The sequence below is a fragment of the Miniopterus natalensis genome, chromosome 1 (genome assembly GCF_054644295.1).
Source record: "Miniopterus natalensis isolate mMinNat1 chromosome 1, mMinNat1.hap1, whole genome shotgun sequence".
NCBI classification, from domain to species: Eukaryota; Metazoa; Chordata; class Mammalia; order Chiroptera; family Miniopteridae; genus Miniopterus; species Miniopterus natalensis.
Genome location: NC_142081.1, coordinates 97,963,673 through 97,981,977, shown reverse-complemented (window position 1 = coordinate 97,981,977; position 18,305 = coordinate 97,963,673). Strand labels below are relative to the sequence as shown.

Below are 18,305 nucleotides of genomic sequence, written 5' to 3'. Positions count from 1 at the left end.
CATCAGTAAGCTTTGCTATATCAATACAGTAGGTACTACTCAGCTGTCACAAAGGAGGAGAACCTCTAAGACATAATGTCATGTAACAATAACAAAGAATATTTGCTAAACAATATGTAAATCACAGTCCCATTTTATGTTCCTGTAAGCTAGGTATACGAATGTGTGGTGGAGGGCTAAATACATAAAAAATGAATCTGGCAGCCACACAGCAAATTGTTCATAGTGGTAACACTCAGGGAAGGAATGAGTTTGGGAAAATGAAGGAAGATTTCACCTGTTTGAAATGTATATTTAAAATCCATCTATGTAGTAAGTAAAAGGAAACATCATCAGACTGTGTTGAAGCCTGTTGTGAAGGCATCACTGAGTTATGTGAGATGGTTTCCACCCACAGCCTCTCTCAAAGCTGGATGCAGCCCTGACACTAAGTGTTGGCCAATGAGATGGAGAAAGAAGTGTTTAGAATAACTTCCAAACAGAGCTGTTCTTTAAAAAATAAGTGTTTTCTTCACCCTTTTCCTCCTGCCAGTTCTCTGAAATGCAGTTGTGATGGCTGGATCTCAAGCAGCCATCTTGGGCAATGAGGTAGAGGCTGTGAGTTAAATAAGACAGAGCAGTAGGTTAGCTACAAAGACAGAGCCTGAGTTAAGGCCAGATCTTAGGGCCAGAGGAGACCTCAGAGACCCCTGCTCTCCCATACTCATTATCACACCCAGAGGAAACCAAGGCCCAGAAAGGCCACATGATATTCCAGAGACAGTAACTGCGACGTTTTGCCTGAGATACCTGCCACCATCACCGCCCCACCCACAGGGCACTTTCTCTAGAAATCTCCCTTCACAGAGCTTGGAAGCTGCTCCTTTCTGTGGCTGGCAGCCCAGTCCGTAGGGGTGCAAAGGCCTCCAGAGTTGGTTAAGTGCAGGCCTGAGATACAGCTCTCAGCATTCTGTTTGATAAGAATACAGCAGAACTTCTGTCCTCTGGTGCCCACTGTTGGGTTTCTCTGTCAGTATCTCCTATTTGGCCTCTTACTTTCTCTCTGTCTGTCCTCCTGTTTACCTGTCTGTCCCAGTCCATCAGTCCCTCTTTCATCCCTATTATTGTCTCTCTCTCCCACCCTCTCTCTGATTCAGTCAGCCTGTCCTCTGTCTTTCTGTCTCTCCTTCTAACTCTCTTTCTCTGCTTTTCTCTCTGTTGATCTGTGTCTCTTTCCTCTGTATGTGTGTGTGTGTGTGTTTCCCTTTCTCGCAGTTGGTGGAGGGAAGAGATTAGGCTTCTAATTTTGCCTTTACACTTACTAGCTGAATGACCACAAACAAGGCCCTTTTCTGCTATGGGCCTCAGTTTTCACATCTGTGCAGTGGAGAGAGGCTGGCTGCCATGCTCCACTTTGCCAGTCTGAGTGTGTGATTCTCTCCCTCCATGAGCCTCTGGGACTGTGGACTTTGAGGCTGCTGGAGAGGGTTGGGTACTGAAGTCCCAGCGTGGAGTAGTGATGATCACATGACCACACTTGCCTGGGATCTGGAGGCCTAAGGTGCAGACCCATCCCTTCACTCACCTCTGATTTCTCTGTGCCTGCTTCCCGGTCTGTAGAAGGGATAATAATCCCAGCCCCTGCCCCTTGGGAGAGTCCTGTGAATTTACAGAATTGAGGATTCAGCTCTGAGCAGAGCCTGGGAGTGCGGTGGAGTGGGAGGAGTTGAAGGTGGGTCCTTGGGATGAGGATCTGAGGGCCCACAGGAGCCATAGGGGCTGACAGTGGTGTGGAGGCTAAAAGGAGCCATTGTAAGAAACAAAAAGGGGGCCTCCATGCTAATTACAGGTCCAGGCTCTTCCAGACAAAGCCAGCAGCCTCTGAGTAGCCATTCTTCTGGGGAAGAAAGAAGACTGGAGGTCCCCTTAAGGCCTTTCATGCTGGGGCTCCGGAAGGAAAGTGGCTTGGAAATCAGCACTGTTGTCTCCTCTGCCCACCCCATCTTGACTCCTTCTGTGGGAGCCAGGCCTCTGCCTGAAGATTAAACCTTTTGAAAACACAGAAGGCTGAACCAGGGAGGCAGCTGGGAGTGGAAGGAACCTTAGGAAGGGAGTAGGGATCTTTGGTCTTGCTCTGCTATTCTGAGCTCAGTTTTTCCATCTGTAAAATGGAAGTGCTATCCATCCCTGACCTGCTAAAATTCATTGAGGTTCCCACGTGGACTGAGGCCAGGCCAGGAGAAGCCTGAGTATTAGGAATTACTGACTCTAGCCTGCTGCTTACCATCCCCCCACATGCCGCTGCCCTCTCTCCTGGGCACCAGGATGCATCTCTGAGTCCAAATATGGGTTAAAAGCCCAAATTTATCTTTATTTCTCACAAATGGAATCCAGATGAACCATTTTTATTCTTCACAAGCAGAAGCTGGATCCAGTTTATCCATTAAGTCATTTATCCTTTCACTCGTTCGTTCCTTTGTTCATTCATTCATTGTATAATGCTTTAATGGTCCCCCAAGCACCTACTTTGTGCCCTGCCCTGTCCTGGGCACATAGACATGACTCCTGAAGGACGGTCAGTCAAGTGTGGGCAAGTCATCATTTGAAAAAGGAGAAAAAGGTGCAGAGTGTGCAGAGGAGGGAGTCACTAACCAGGTTCCAGAGAAGTAAGCTATTGGCTGGCTGGAGGTCGAGCAGGGTAACGCCAGGCGGGCCTGCAGTTTGGGTAGAGGACAAAGCACTCACAAAGGCAAGGGACCGCTGGGCCAGGGCGAGCACCACCCCCACGACATGATGCTGAGTGAAGTAAGCCAGTCATGAGGGGACAAACGGTGGGATTCCACTTATATGAGATGTCTAGAATAGTCACACTCATAGATGGACAACAGAATACTGGGGAAGGGTCTGGGGGATTGTTGTTTAATGGGTGTAGGGTTTTAGTGTACAAGATGAAGAGTTCTGGAACTTGGTTGCACAGCAGTGTAAATATACTTAACACTACTGAATTGCACACTCAAAAATGGTTAAATGGTAAATTTTATGTTATATGTATCTTACCACAATTTTTTAAAAAGTAACCATACACACACACACACACACAAACGCACACAAAAAATGAGCCTGCCCCAGAAGCTAAGTACAGGAAAGGGGCCAATAATGGGAGGGGTGGGGGTCAGAAGTGTAGGACCCTCAAACCAAGCTAAGGCCAACCCAGTCACCTCAGATCCTTTGTAGAAGATTGGAGGGAGGGAAGGAAGCAAGGAAGGGAGAAGAGAGAAGTGCTGAGGTAAGAACAGTGTGTGCATGGGGCCTGCTTGCATGGTCACGGGGCCGGCTGCACTGTGCAGGGGTTGGACCTAAGGCAGAAGGGGCTGACTCCCACTTTACAAGATCTCTGAGTGCCCTGGCCGGGTAGCTCACTTGGTTAGAGCATTGTCTAGATACTCCAAGGTTGCAGGTTTGATCTCCAGTCAGGACACATACAAGAATCAACCAATGAATGCAACAAATCAATGTTTCTCTCTCTTTTCTCTCTCAATAAATCAAAAAAAAAACCACACACATCTCTGAGGGTTACTTCAAACATGGAAGGGAAGAAAGTTGCTCCTACTGAATCACTGAATCTCTAAGACCTTAGACCTAGCAGAGGCAACCCACAGGCAACCCACCTGACTCCAGGCTGGTGGGCCAGGCCTAGCTGTTGAAGTAAAGGTTTCCAGGCAGCCTCTGCCACCCACCCTCTCCCCCAATGGCCAGACTGTGGCTTTTCCCAATATGACTTACAGAGTTTCAGACTGCCAGAGCTGTGGGGAGACATCTACTTGACTCCCATCCATTGTACAGATGGGGCGACTGACATCCAAAGAAGGGAAGGGATCTTCACCTGCAAGTCAGGTGACTAGAACTCTGATCTTCTAAACCCTCTTTGCCTTGGCTTCTACTTGGGATACCTTAAACTAAATTGTAATCATTGCCGAGGAAGCCTACCACATATACTGGGGCCCTTAGCTGGGCTGGCCAATACCATCTTGAGACTGTTTATTTTTTACTTTATGAAAATGATGTATTCCCATTAAGGTGACTTCAAATAAATCTTTTGAATGAAATCTATGCTGTGCACTTTGGGGCCATCCTTCTACAATTTTAAAGTACAGAAGTCTCTAATAGAATAAATTTAATCTTTGAGCCATTCCAGGACAAGTCTAGCAGGGGGGAATGTAGATAGAATTTCTAAGTTCAGATCTTAGCTCTGTTTCTGAGATTCTCTCAGCCACAGATTCTTCATCTACAAAATGGGGATAATTATATCTACCTCACAGAGTCATGTAGAGTGCCGGGTACTCAATAGGTGCTCACTGAAGAGTATTATAAATGATCATGATGATGTGTTGGTTAATGATGAGAATGATGATGATGGAGGTGATGCTGGTGATGTTATTGATGGCAATGATGGTGGTGGTGGTGGTGGTGGTGGTGGTGGTAATGGTAAGATGGTGATGGTAGAGATAGTTTTTACTGAGGAGTGTTCAGAATCTCCCCTCTCCCATTGGCTATCTCCCAGGACCAGGGAGTACTGGTTTCAACTTGACAACTCTTTGGTGAGAAGTGCTGGGCATTCTGTAAAGTGAAGCTATGCTCTATACTGTGAGTTTTTATTAAGACTGTAAACTGGTTCCAGAAACAGGTGCTAAGGGCATGCTCCCAGGGAACAGACACTGTCCATCTTCCCTTGAGACACATGCTCTCTCCTGTGCGTCAAGAACTCTTAGAAATGACTAGGCTGGTGAAGACAGGCTATGTCAGAAATGGGAAGGCCTGATTACCCCATACCTCAGTGTTCCCCACACCACTTCTCCTTGTCCCTGAGCCTGCTCTATATTTTTCCAGAGAACTTACTATCTCTAGCAGACATTATTTACTCATTTTCTATGTTTATTTTTGTATGTTTATCTCCACTAGAAGATAAGCTTTAGGATGGCAAGAATCTTTGACTCACTACAGTATTCCAAATGCCTAAAATAGTCCCTGACACACAGTAGATGCTCAATAAATATTTGTTGAATGAACAAATGTTAAAAGGGAGGGGTCAATGGCTGTCTTTGTTCCCCAGGACAGGCCCAGCTTCCTAGCTTGTTACTTGATTTCTCCTCAAACAAAACAGAAAGGAGGGAGTGTGGCCCAGAGCACCCAGCGTTTAGGCTTTCCTGACTGGGACTGTGGGCTGGAGGTGGCAGTGCTCAGCCCAGGGGTCAGTCCCTGACATGGCTATGGCCTTCAGAGGGCCTGAACCCTGGGTCACTGCATCTCTGCTAAACTAAGAGGATGAAAGTGAAGGTGAAGACCTTGGACCTGGAGTTCAAGGTCTTGAGTGTGGGGTTAATGAAGAGGGCAGATGAGCCCTGTGGCTGTCAGCTGAGACAGCCCCTGCAGGCCAGTTCTGGGGCTGGAGTTCAGAAGTAGGTGAATGATGGGGACCTCTCCTTGCCTGATCTGCTGTCACTGATGTCATTGAGCATCACCCTCACCAAGAACGTTTGTCTTTACTTTGCACAAAGGTACAAAGTAAGGGTGGGGAGAGAAAGACCCTGCAACTCCTGCCCCAGCCCCTGCCAAGGATCCCAGGTCGCCTCAGAAGAGCTGGGAGGGGCTGGGGCAGAGCTCTAGATGGAATTCTGAAGTTCTGCCTGTGTGACCTGAAACAAATGCTGGTCCTCTGTGAACCCCTGCCTCCTTCAGTGTGACATAGGAACAGTAAAGCTGGTCACATAGGGTCAGGTGAGGAAGATATAAAAGGATTGATGAGAAATGACTTTTCGGATTTACAAGAGCTGAGTGCACAGCAGGTTTGGGGCCAGTCCTGACAGTGGCCAGCACACTGAGTAACATTAGAGCCAGCACCCTGAGAGCCAAGCCCTGAGCAACACTGGACTATAGGTATGGGGGGTAGACAAGAGAGGTTGAGGCAGGGCCGCAGCTTCAGGAAGTTTCCAGATCCTGTAGAAATTCCAAACTGGGGATAATTTAGTAATCTGAAAGGAGCAGAAGATCCATGCCTACTTAGACTGTGAGTCCATCCAAGCAGGCTTCCTGGAGGAGAAGGGATGTGAAAGAATGGGAAAACTAGGTCCCAGGCCTTTAGTTGGCCAGAAATCAGAGGCAGATTGAACTCTTCCATCAGGATGGTGCTAAGACCCAGTACCATCTCACAGACTAGGAGCACTCCTCTCCCTACTTCACCATGGGCTTGGACTGGCCATCAGTAAAGGGAGGAGCCGTGGGCAGGGCTGAGAGGGGGTTACCCGCAGGGAAATCTTAGCTAAGCCTGGCTTCAACTCCATGCCCAGACACTCAAGTTTCCTGAGGCCCTACTTGTCCTCCTCATCCCATGGGGAAGGCAGGGAGACCCCAGAGGCGCCTCTGAGCTCTAGGTTTCTGCAAGAACAATGGGCAGCTGTGGGTGGAGGCTCTGAGGCTGGGCAGGGCATCAGGCCAGGTGGCCCCATGGGTGAGGGAGGGCATCTTCCCCCACTGAACCTCTCAGCACAGGAGCACCAGGACCTGTACCGCTACTACAGCAACCTGGCTCTGCTCCAGGCCAGTGAGGACCCCATGGCTGCTGCCACTGCCGGGCGGGGACTGGCCTACAGTGTGGCATTCTATGTGCACAGGTCCTTTTAGCCTCCAGAGACTGACTGCTCTCTGGGGGCCAGCCAGTGAAGCCAGTGTCACCACGCCCAGAGCCCCAGCTGCCCAGGTTGCAGGTGGATGTTTCCTGGGACCAAACTCAGGTTCTGGCATCACTGACTCCCCAGTTAGAAGACCCAGCCTCTCTGATAAGCCTGACTGCCCCCTCCCTCATTCATCTGCAGAGGAGCAGAACTTCCCAAGGCTGCTACATTCAGTTCTGGAGAACATGCCTTCTGAGGATGGACACAGGGAGTTCCAGTTTAAAGGGGGAGACAGAAATAGCGCAAGGGCCACACAAAGCAGGGACGCTGCTGGCTGGTGTTTCTTTTGACCAAAAGGTGAGTGTCCCTTGAGATCCTCAGTCCTCAGCTCAATCTCTTATGTTCTCACCAGGTATTGAGGGAGGCCCCAAATGGCCCTGAGACAAACATTTCTGTGCACCCACCCTCAAACCCATCCAGCTCCCACCACAACCATGAGAGAGTTGGCTCTGAACCAGGACTCTGGCAGCTTCAGGCCCAGGTAAGGGAGTTTTGTTCTTGACCAACTTGTAGGAGAGTTTCCCAGTATGGCTGCGTTCTGCAACCAGGTAATGTCTGTTGGGTCAGTATAAGTGGGATCAGGTAGAGCACGTAGTAGCCCATTTTAGAGGTGGAGAAACAAAATCATCCCAAGGATGCTTGATCCCAGTTAATGCCAACAATATAACCTGTGGACCTTTGTGCACAACAGTGCATGGAATCCAAAGCCAGGTAAGTCTCTGAGCTGAAGTGTCAACTGGCGTGAAGACAGTTGGGCACAGTATGGGCATCATGTGGTCCTAGAAGAAACGTGCTGGAGAGCTCTGGTGGGGGATGTATGTGTTCAATTTTGGAGCCTAGGAAAGAGATTTTATTTGAGATGAATCATTCCTTTGTTCATTCATTCACTTATCCATTCATTCATCCATCAAATATTTGTTAAGAGCTCACTCTGTCAAACCCCACTTAGCAATGGCAATTCTGGGCTTTGGGGAGGGTATTCCAAGAAGAGGGACCAGAATAAGCTGACTGAGGAGAAAGAAGGGTTTTGGCTGGCTGCAGGAGAAAGAGCTGAGGTTGAAACCAAAAGTTTATAGCCAATGGTGGCTGGCTCTCCTGCAGTAGTACCTGTCTCCCAGCAGTGCATTGATCTGGGGCTGAAGTGGAGCCTGGGGTGGTGAGCTGAGTCAGGCTGGGAGAAGGAGGGTGAGTGGGAGACAGTGGAAGGAATCAGGGTACAGTGGCAAAAGAGTGAGGTGGATATTCAGTTCAGGAAGCAGTGGGGGACCACTGGAGGGGTTTGTACAGGAGAAAGACAAGATCTGAGTAGTTTAGACAGAGTGGCCTGGCAGCATGTGCCAGGAGAACTAGAAGGACTGGCCAGGGACCCAGGGACCAGCTTCTCTTGCCCAGGTCTCATCCTGTTCCTATATGCTATTGTGTTTCCTCAGACCACAAGCTCACTGACTTCAGGGCCTGTCCAAGAATTTGTCACAGGACTAGGTATGTAAAAGGCTTAGAGCTCAGAGAGAAGCGGTCCTCTACTCTCCAGGCCCTAGCATTCCCTGGCCACCTGGAGCCAGAGGCCTCGTGGACAGTGCTTTGCAGGCTACAGTTCTGAATGTGTATGAGGGAGGGGTGGGACTGCTTTGGGGAAGGGGGCTGAGAGATGGCTGAACCATCCTAGGCAGCTCTAATTTCTGTTATTTAATGCCATCATCTCCCTGCCATTCTCCCTCTTAAAGTGTCAGATGTCTGCTTCTAGCAAGACAAGAAAATGGCTTTAAGGGAGACAAAAATCACTTCCCTCCTGGGTGGGGGGAGGGGTGTCAGCAATCACAACTCTGCCAGCAGGGCCAGTAGCAGTGGGGGACTAACAATGGGGAGGGGCCCTTTAGAGAAGAGCAGAGCTGCTGCTTTCAGCTCTGGTGGATTCACCCAGCTGTTCTACCTGAAGGCAGCCACCTTTCTGGGGTTTTGACTTGAACATTCAAAGACACAGCTGGAAGGACAGCAGCAAGACCAAGACCCCTCAGTGAGGGGTGGGGCCACAGGTTGTCCTTCTGGCATGTGGCCAGCTCTCTGGGACAGTGGATATGACCTAGAACTGCTGGGACCCTTGAAACCACCCTCCCTCCCCTCTTTGTACATGGGAAAATGAAGACCAGGAGACAAAGACTTAACCCAGGCCAACTAAAGAGGAGGAAAGAGGCCCTGGCAGGGTAGCTCAGCTGGTTAGAGTCATCCCAATACACCAAGGCTGTGGGTTCGATCCGCCCCCATCAGGTAATGCATAAATAAGTGGAACAACAAATCTCTCTCTCTCTCTCCCTTCTTGCTCTCTCCAAAATCAATAAATTAAAAAAATAAAATAAAAATAAAGAGGAGAAAGGGAACTGAAAGGAGTGGTGGTGTTGAGAAGAAAAGACAATGAACAGGAAGGATGGAGAGGAGAGGAGCCAACTTCAGCCATATTTAATCCAAGGCCAGGAATAGCCTTCCGCGTTCCTGGTGCAGATGGACAGGCTCAAGGCCACCTCCAGGAAGCCTTCTCTGCACTGATATTTGTTCCTTCCAAACTATCCTGTGCTGTCTATATCAGGTATTTCAACTAGTGAATCTATTTAGTTTAGAACTTTATTTAGAACTTTATTGTAAGCTCACAAGTTCTTCAACTTGGGTCATTTTTTAAACCAGAACTGCCGGTGGTTATGGGATGAGGGATGAGGTAAGGGTGGAGCAGCGGGCTGAGGGCAGGGGCTGAGGAAAGCAAGGATCCAGAATGAATAGGGAGCAGGAAGCAGGGCTCAGTGTGACTGACTTGAAATCTGAATCACTTACTTTGCTTCTTAGCCATGTCCTACAGGTTACATAGCCTTAAATGGCCACACCAATGCTGGTCACAGCCTACTCTAAATCCTGGAGATTCCACTGGTACAATCAATTCTCCCGAGCTAACATTATATGGACCCTGAACACCTACCCTTCTCCAGTTCCCAAGTTTCCTCCTTTTAAAAAATTTTTAAAAAATTGATTTTAGAGAGAGAGGAAGGGAGAGGGATAGAGAGATAGACACATTGAGGGGCTGCCTCCTGCATGCCCCCTACTGGGGATTGAGCCTACAACCTAGGCATGTGCCCTGACCAGGAATTGAACCAATGACCTCTTGGTTCATGGGTCAACACCCAACCACGAAGCAACACTGGCCAGGCAAGTTTCCTCCTTTGTGTGTGTGTTGGGAGGTCAAGAGGAGCAGTGAAGGGCATATCCCCCATGAATATTTATTTCCAGCATGTACACTCACGGACTCCAAGATAAGATTACTCCCTCAGTCCCAGACACACAAATGGGGTTACTGGGGCACGCAGGCAGGAGCTACAGAGGGAGGCTTACCCTGTATAGGAGGAAACCAGCTCCAGGTTCTCTGCCAGCTGCACAGGGTGCTCAGTGGTTCCTTTACTTCCTTTTGGGCAGAGCTCCCCCAGATTAATCCAGTGCCCTGCTGCTGCCTCCTTCACCTCTTGGCAGGTTTAAGAACACAGGGCTGTCCCACCCCAGCACTCCAGAGGCCCACCTTCCCAGGGTGAGAGGGAGTTTATCTGACCAGAATGAGGGTGGCCTATCCAGTGCTGGGCAGAGTGGGTCCCTGAGGATGAAGGAAGCAGCAAGGTGCTGGCCAAAGTCTGGCTGCTGGCCAGCTGGGGTGACTCTCACTCAACTCTTTTAAGAGTGAATGAGGTCGCTTAGGATTTGGGGGTCAGGGAGGCCACAACAGCCTTGGGCCTGGAGCTGCAGGGCCTCAGGGGTCACATTCCACCTGGTACCTCACTCACCTCTCTAAGATATCCTGAAGGTTTAAGGACAACCTCCCACAAGCAGAGCTGTTTCAGAGGGAAACTGTGGCTTGGAAATTCACGGTGATGAAATTTCTGGAAACATGAGCTTAAAAATTTCTTGCTTGTAGCTCTGGGAGCCATCCTAGGAGCTCTTTCACCTTGGCGCAGAGTTCCCTCCCACACAGAGAAGCAAAGAAGGAAGAGGAGGAGGAGGGGAAGGAAGAGGGGGAGGAGGGGGAAGAGGAGGAGAAGGGGGGAGGAGGAGGGAGGAGGGGGAAGGAGGGAAAGGGAGGAGGAGGGGGAGGGGGGGCTCCTACCCCATTCCCTCTGGCATTTTCCTCTTCCAAACAATCACACTTTTGTTTCACTGAAAGGATTACATTCCCTGGAGCCTTTTAAATGGCACTTTTAAGGGTCTTTTTTATTCTTTCCATTTAAAACACCTTTTTTTTTTTTTTTTTAACCCTGCAGGGGCAAAAAGGAGAAGAAAAAGCTTATAAAGCAATCACCAAACACTGAGCACAGGGCACTAAGACTGTGGATTCCAATTGTTGGCTTTGGCACCAACAAGCTGGGGGCTTTCATTACAGAGAAGTGGTAGAGAAAGGACCAGTCAACGGCTTGCCTAGCACCCCTCTGCCCTGTCCCTAAACCTCCATTTCTGTCTCTCTCCCTTTGTTCCCTCCCTCACTCCTCCATCCTCTCAGATTCTCTCCTGACTCAAGTCTGGCTGGAGCTCCCCGTCTGCACTCTTGCACTCTGCCAGTCCCAGGCATCCTTCCTTGGGGCCAACCCATTCATTCCAGGTCTTCCCTCCTCTCCCCTCTTCACTCAGCTTTTAAATTCATTATGTCTTTTATTGTTTCCTATTGCATACATGATTTCTATTGCCCTGGAGACTGGACTGGTGCAAGCAGGGAAAGGCATACAAAGTGGATTTTGTTACTTTACTTTCCTGGTTCACGGCGGGGGAGGGCGCTCGCTTGACTGGCTGGGAGAGCTGGGCACCTCTTTGCTCAGGCCGGTTCACCTTAGTGACTGACTTTCTTTGTGAGTATCTGCTTCCAGTCTTATATCGCCTCCTCTTCTGCTGCTCCCTCCCCTCTCCTGGCAGAAGGGAATGCCCTGACCCATTTCACAGGTAGGATAAAGGAGGCTGTGGAAGGCAGTGCTACCAACAAAGTGGTGAGAGGTGGGAAAGGTGAGAACAGGTTAGAGCAGGACTGCTAGCCCCCTCCTAGGCTGATGCCCCAATCCCTCTGCCTTGGGACCCAGTGTTCACACACACACCCCTTCCTCCTTTCCTGTGCTTCAGCAAATGCAGAGGATGTGAACGGGTCAGCTCCTCCTTGCCAATGAGGCAGTTTTATGGGCTTTAGAAAAACACTCCAATTGTTTCCTCAATTACCGAGCGGATTGAATATATTAATCTCTCTCCTAACTGAATGAAAATGTCGGCCGCCGCCCCTCCCCCAGCCACCGGTGCCCCTCCACTAAGCACAGGCCAGGGAGCAACTCCCAGCCCCTCCCTCCCCCACCAGCCCCGCCACCGTCCCCGCCACCCTCTTGGCCTCCAGCCCAGAGCAGGTCGGCCTAGGTCGAGGCAGCGTGCTTTTGCTGTGCCTAACAAAACACGCACACACACACAGAACTGGTGGACAGCTGCTTTACATTTTTCTATCAATTTTCATTGATTTTCTCCTTTGCTGCTATTTTGAAGAGCCTTTTCTTTGAGTAAACTCAATCATGGGGGCAAATGGGGGACAGGAAGACTGTGAGTGGCTCCCCAGTTCTGCTCCTGTGACAACTGCCTCCAGCTTAAACACACTCTGCCCCAGGCACCTGAGCCCCATTAAAAGCTACCTGAGGTTTCTCTTTGAAGCTCGATTTTCTTTTATTTCAGGGGAACAAAGGCACTGTCACCCACTCTTGGAGGGGTGTGGACCTGACATCATGGAGGAGGGCTGAGGCTGGCTGGAGAGGCAGGGCTTGCTGGTGGGGGGCAGGGCCAGCCCCCTCAGGAAGAGAAAAGCCATCCCTAAATATACCACAATTACCCTGCTGGCCTCCTGCTGTCCCCTCTTCCTCCTTCATGGCATTGAAAGACTTTCTGCTCGCTGGGGCCTCTGAAGGAGGCCTCAGACCGAGTCTCTGGGCATAATGGATAAGACCTGAAAATATATAAGTTGGGGCTTCCCATATTTGTATCCTTGTCCAAGCTGTTCTCTCACCCCCGCCCTGCCTCATTTCTAAGTCGGCTACATATATGCCTTTGGAGTCCTTTTAGGGCAAGTGCCTGGAGCTCGGGAGGTGAGGGATAAGAGAGCTTTGGAGTTCAGCCAGCTTACCAGGAGAAGCAGGTGCTCTGGGGTCAGGTGGATCTGGGTTCAGATCAGTCTCTGGCACTTTGCAGCTGTGTGACCTTGTGCAGGCTAGGTAACTTCCATCAGCTTCTATTTTCCCATCTGTAGCATGGGGGAAAGCAATCCCTGTGTCCTCTATTGCCAGGAGGATGAGATGAGCCAGCTTAGAGTAGCCTGCCCTGCAGGAAGTGTTTACTAATGCTTGCCACTCTAGTAATGAGTTGGGATGTCTACACTGGGCAAAGCAGATGGGTCTGGTCAGTTTCTGCATCTAGAAAATATATTTTCCTTCTTGCTTAGCAGGCCTCCCAGGGGAGGGCTGTTTAGAATTTTGAGCCCCATTGTCTCTGGGGCTCAGGGGCCACACTCAGGTGGCGGGGGGCGGGGGCGGGGGGGGCGGGGGCGGGGGGGGGGTGGAGGCTGGCTCAGCCTGGATGTTAGTCTGGGAAGAGGCTCTGCTAGCAGATTGTTGTAATGGAGCATGCCAGATGGCCCTGCTGTCCCTCCCAGGCTGCCTTCCCCACCCCACTCACACTTCTTGGAGTCCCTGTGTGTGTGAATGTGTGACTGTGTGACATGCGTGGTGAGGGAGATGGGGAGAAAGGGAATGCCTGTATCTATGGTCCTCCTAGCCAGCCCAGGCCCAGCACCAATGAGCACCTGATGAACTCCAGGGGAGGGAACTGCAGTGGCCTTCTCATATCTAGAAATTACCTTCACAGTTAAAGGAGGGATAAGGGGCGGAAGGGCCCAATTTTTGTGACCTTTTAAGTCATCTCCCTCTTTTTTTCCTCACTTATACCCCTGGAAAGTGGATGTGCCCCAACGGACACTCCAGAACACAGCCACCCTCACAGGCTGCACAGACATACATGTGGTTATACACATACCTACCACATCCTAGACATACAGAACCCCCCCCCCATCACAAAGATAGATTCACATCGACTCACTGATGGACACATATGGGGCATACATCCTCCCCACACAGGCTCCCACCGCCCTGGGACCCTCCTGGCCTCCTGGTTTCACTCCTGTATAAACCCTCCAAGTGCAGCCTCTATCAGAAAAGGCTTCAGGGACTTGGCATGTGTGATGTATGAGATAAAATTAAAAACCAATGCAAAACAAATGCAAAATCAATCTCTGATCATTGATCTTTAATAAAACTCTAAGGGCAGACAGGAGTAGGCAGCAGGGAAGGAAGGCTGACAGTGCCCAGTCAGCCACCCAAGCCTGGGTACTGGATTGGTTCTGCAGAGTGCCTGGGCTAGGATAGATGGAGGATAAGCGGAGGACATTCCTCCACCTGGATCAGACAGCCTGCCGTGGGGTCCCATGATCCAACCTCCATCAGCTCAGGGTGGTCATCCATCCATCTATCCATCCACTTCGTTAGCACTAAACCAGGTAGCAATTGGGGTGCTGCCAGGCTGGGTGGGAAGAGGAAGTAGGATTTGGAAGACAACGACTTTCCAAGCTGACTGTGAGGGCTGGGGAGGCATGAGCTGGGTGATTCTCAAGGACTTAGTTGGCTATAGAGAAACCAGTTCAAAAGACCCTGGTTTAGGACACCATTTCACAGTTGCATACAAGCTGTATAACTTGAAGCAAATCACTTACTTCCCTGGGCCTCAAGTTCCTCATCTGTACAATGGGCAGAGCAGTGTCTACTGACAGGGAGGTTGAGAGGTTCAGCTAAGCAAGAGGCTGAGAAATTACTCAGTTCATTAAAACCCACCTCACGAATGTCAGGGGACACCTGATTCCTGCCTGAAGGAACAGGTAGGGTTCCAGTAGAGACTGAGGAGAGAGGTTTTCAGGTGGAGAGGAGAGTGTGAAAATGGTATGAAAGCAAGAATGGGGAGGTGTGTGAGGGGACAGCAGCAGGGAGAAAGAATGACATACAGAAAGAATGTCTGTGGGATGGGGAGTTGCAGGGGATGCCAAGGGAATGGAGGGTAGGTACCAGCTCCACAGCTCTGAACCCTCTGCCATCCCCTATTTTCCCAGACTGCCCTGAGCCAGGCTGGCAAAGGGGGAACATACAGAGCCCATTGGAGCATCATATGTGTCTTGGGAGGTGAGTGGTCAGGGAAGCCTTGATGATGTCTGTTTTCTGAAAGCAGGAAATAAGCCCCTAGAGGAGGTAAACAGCTTCCCCCAGAGTCAACAGCAAAGCCAGGCTGGAATAGAGGTCTCCACCATATATTTTGGTTTTTCTGATAAGGTAGTCAACACAGAGGTGGGAATGACTAGCAGCAGTCTCCCAGGGAAACTCATATTTTAATAGGCTTTCTAGGCAATGTGACAGGATCATGGGGAAGCTGTGTGGGGGAACAGATCTCTGCTTCGTGGCCCCATATCACACCAAGTCCAGCCAAGACAGATTACTCAATGTGAAGCCAACCTTAACAACCAGTGCTCATTGTCATGGGTGGTTTGGAAGCAGGACTGGGGATGGAGTTGGGGTTGTCAATGGCTCAGGGTCCCCAGGCAAACCCTCTGGCCCAGTGGAGTTGGCTGACACTGAGAAAAAAAAAGTTACATAAATAGCCCCAGAATTAAGCCCTTGCCCACCCTGAGGAGTAAGAGTGAGTTACTGCCAAGAAGGTGCAGTGAATAAACACGGACTTTGGTTTGAATTCAGATCCCTGCTCTGCCTTATACCAGGTGTTCTTGAGCAAGTCACTTCACTTCTCTGACCCTCTGTTTTCTCCTTTATAAAATGGGGATAATGATGCCTACTTTGCAGCATAGTTGTGAGGATTAAATAATATCCTAGCCTGACTTGTAGTCCAGGAGCCCTTCCTGGAAGAGGGTATTCCAAAGACTTCCAGAATACAGCCAGTGTGGAGGTGGCAGTGGGGCACACATCTACACCCATACTTAGCCTTGCAGGATGGGGTGTAGTGATTGTTCTGCAAAAGAAGTGTTTGTTAAGCCCAGACTCTGCCAGGCCTGGCCTCTCAGAGCTCTCAGGAAGACAGACAGCACGGTGAGACATTGCAGTCATTGGATGTAAGAGGGGAAGCAGCTGGGCCTACCCTGGGCAAAAGGGTGACATCCCTGCTCTGCCACCTCCCGACTATGGAACTTAGCCTCCCGGTGCCTCCTTTCTTCATCTATAAAACAGGGATGATGACAGTACTGCCCTGACTGGATCATTGAATTAAATGTGTAGTAAATTTAAAGAATATCCTAACACTCACAAAATATTAGCTATGATCATTATGCTGGGTGGATGGCAGCTTGCCAGATAGATAAGGTTTGGAAGCTTGCATTCTAGGCAGAGATAACAGCTTAGGCAAAGGCCCAGAGGCTTGAGAGAGTACAGCGCTCAGGGGAGGTAAAGGGCGGTGAGGGGCCAGGCCATGGGGGCACACCTGGGAGAGAGAGAGGACTGAGCCTGCCTCCAACCTTCACCCCAGCAGGAAGCCTGGCCCTTGAATCACAGTTTGGGGGGGAGCAGGAGAGCTGAGGTCCTCAGGGTGGGCATGGAGGGAGCGGTGGGTATTATTTTAATCTTCCTCTTAAAGCATAATTGCTTTTTGCCAGCAGGTGTTCTGGGAGATGCCTCCCCACAGGATTGCTTTCCAGGCTCCTCTTCTCCAGGAAACAGGCAGGACCAGGCCAGCTCAGTGTTGCATTAATACGCTGCAAATGAGATTTCATGGCCTCAAATGAGATTAGGGCTAGGGGCTCTGCTCCCTGGTAGAGACGAGGGCGGGCAGTATGGGCAAGGGGTATAGATGAGCAAGGAATCCGAGGGAGGAGATCAGGAATCCAAGCCTGAATGAGCAGTTTCCTGTAACTGGAGCTCCTGGGACCTGCTGGCTCCTTCCAGCTGCAGAGCCAGCCCTGAAGCCCTGTCTGGGAGATGGGGTACTCTGGGCTGTCTCCCCCACCCCAAAACTCCCCATAAGAGACATCAGTAAGGGAAAGGGCTGAGATTACAAAGGCAGGCTCTGCAGCTGAATGGCCTGGGTCCAAAGCTTGGCTCTTCTGCTCCTGGTTGTGCCTTTTTTTCCTCATTTGTAAAATGGGGACTGCAATAGTACGTATCTCATATGTGGTTGTGAGAACTGAGTTAACATATGTAAAATGCACACAATAGTATCTGCACATAACAAGTGCTTGTTAGCTGCTATCATGAGGAGCACACACCAGCTATTCATGCTTTAGAAGTAGGGAGAAGGCCAGTGATGTCTTGGACTCTGAAGGAAGGAAGGATATTTGAGCAGCAGGTATCACTGTCCCAGGCTGAAGTGGGGGCATCTGGGTCTTTATCCAGGAGAAAGGCATCTGATGTGTCATACCTCACTCACTCAGTGAGCACCCACCTTACACGGACTCTGTGCTAGGCAACAGCCCTGCCTGGAGGAGACGGACAAACTTTTCTCTCCCAGAAAAGTCAGTGACTGGTCATGAGCCAGGGCAAGGGAAGCCCAGGGGCTGGACCTGATGCTTCTGAGTGGGTGGGGCAGTGGGAGAAGTTTTCAGGAAAGATTTACCGGTTGCTCCATTTGTGTCTTGAAGAAGTACCATGGATTATTCAGCCTTGCAGAGAAAGGACAGTCCATGCAGATGGAACAGCATATGTGAAGGCCAGAGGATAGAGAGACAAGAGCTGTCCAGGGGACCGCAGGCATGGAGTGTGGCAGGAGAGTGGGTGTGAGGCAGGGATTGTTATGAAAAGGCTGAAGGGACTGGGTAAGCAAATCATGAGGCCTACAGGAGTCTTCTGAGAACAGTGGGGCCCTATTGGAATGTTTACTGAAGCAGAGGATGGACTTGGTCAGATTTGTGGGTTGGAAGAGTAGAGGTGAGGGAACTGGTTGAGCCTACTGTCTGCCCAGATCTCTCTGCCCTGAGTGGACCTCCCCACTCCACCTTGGTAGGGTGCTGCTTCTACCACCACCGCCCCCCATGGAGGAAAGGGCAGGTGGCTTTCATTACTTATCCCTCTAGTCGGTCCCTTGTTAATGTTATCTATTTTGCAAAAGAAAAACTACCAAAAGCCACGTTGCGTCTTTAGCAAAGTGACTCATGACATGACGATAGGACTTGGGCTGCCACAAATGAGAGCTCTGGTTACCTAATACTGAGAGGACTCCTTCAACATGGCAATCAATGAATGTACCTGCTGAGCAAATAAATGCACATGCTGTCAGCCAACAAGAACAGTGTGTCCATTAATAGTCTCCACAAGTCTCCCATAGCAAAGCTGAGCCATAGGGGCTCCAGATTGGCACACACTGACATAAAGGTGGGGAGCTCATTTTGGTGCTGCCTGTCACGTGCCAGGTACCTGTTTTCTCACCTGATCCCCATGCCCCTCCAGGTAGGATTATCCTCGCTGCTTTGCAGATGAGGAATTGAGGCCCAAAGGGTCAAGGAACTTGCCCAGATGTTCTCTG

At 50.1% G+C, this 18,305-nt stretch overlaps 1 protein-coding gene across 1 annotated transcript in view; it reads left to right on the top strand.

Moving 5' to 3' along the window:
* The first annotated feature begins 5,246 nt into the window (after positions 1 to 5,246).
* CCDC33 (coiled-coil domain containing 33) overlaps positions 5,247 to 18,305 on the top strand; it is a 119,694-nt gene continuing 106,635 nt past the window's right edge. The window contains 6 exon segments of the mRNA XM_087819399.1: positions 5,247 to 5,294; positions 5,296 to 5,449; positions 5,452 to 5,511; positions 6,408 to 6,503; positions 6,506 to 6,647; positions 10,215 to 10,269. Of these exon segments, the coding sequence (XP_087675525.1) occupies positions 5,247 to 5,294; positions 5,296 to 5,449; positions 5,452 to 5,511; positions 6,408 to 6,503; positions 6,506 to 6,647; positions 10,215 to 10,269 (555 nt within the window).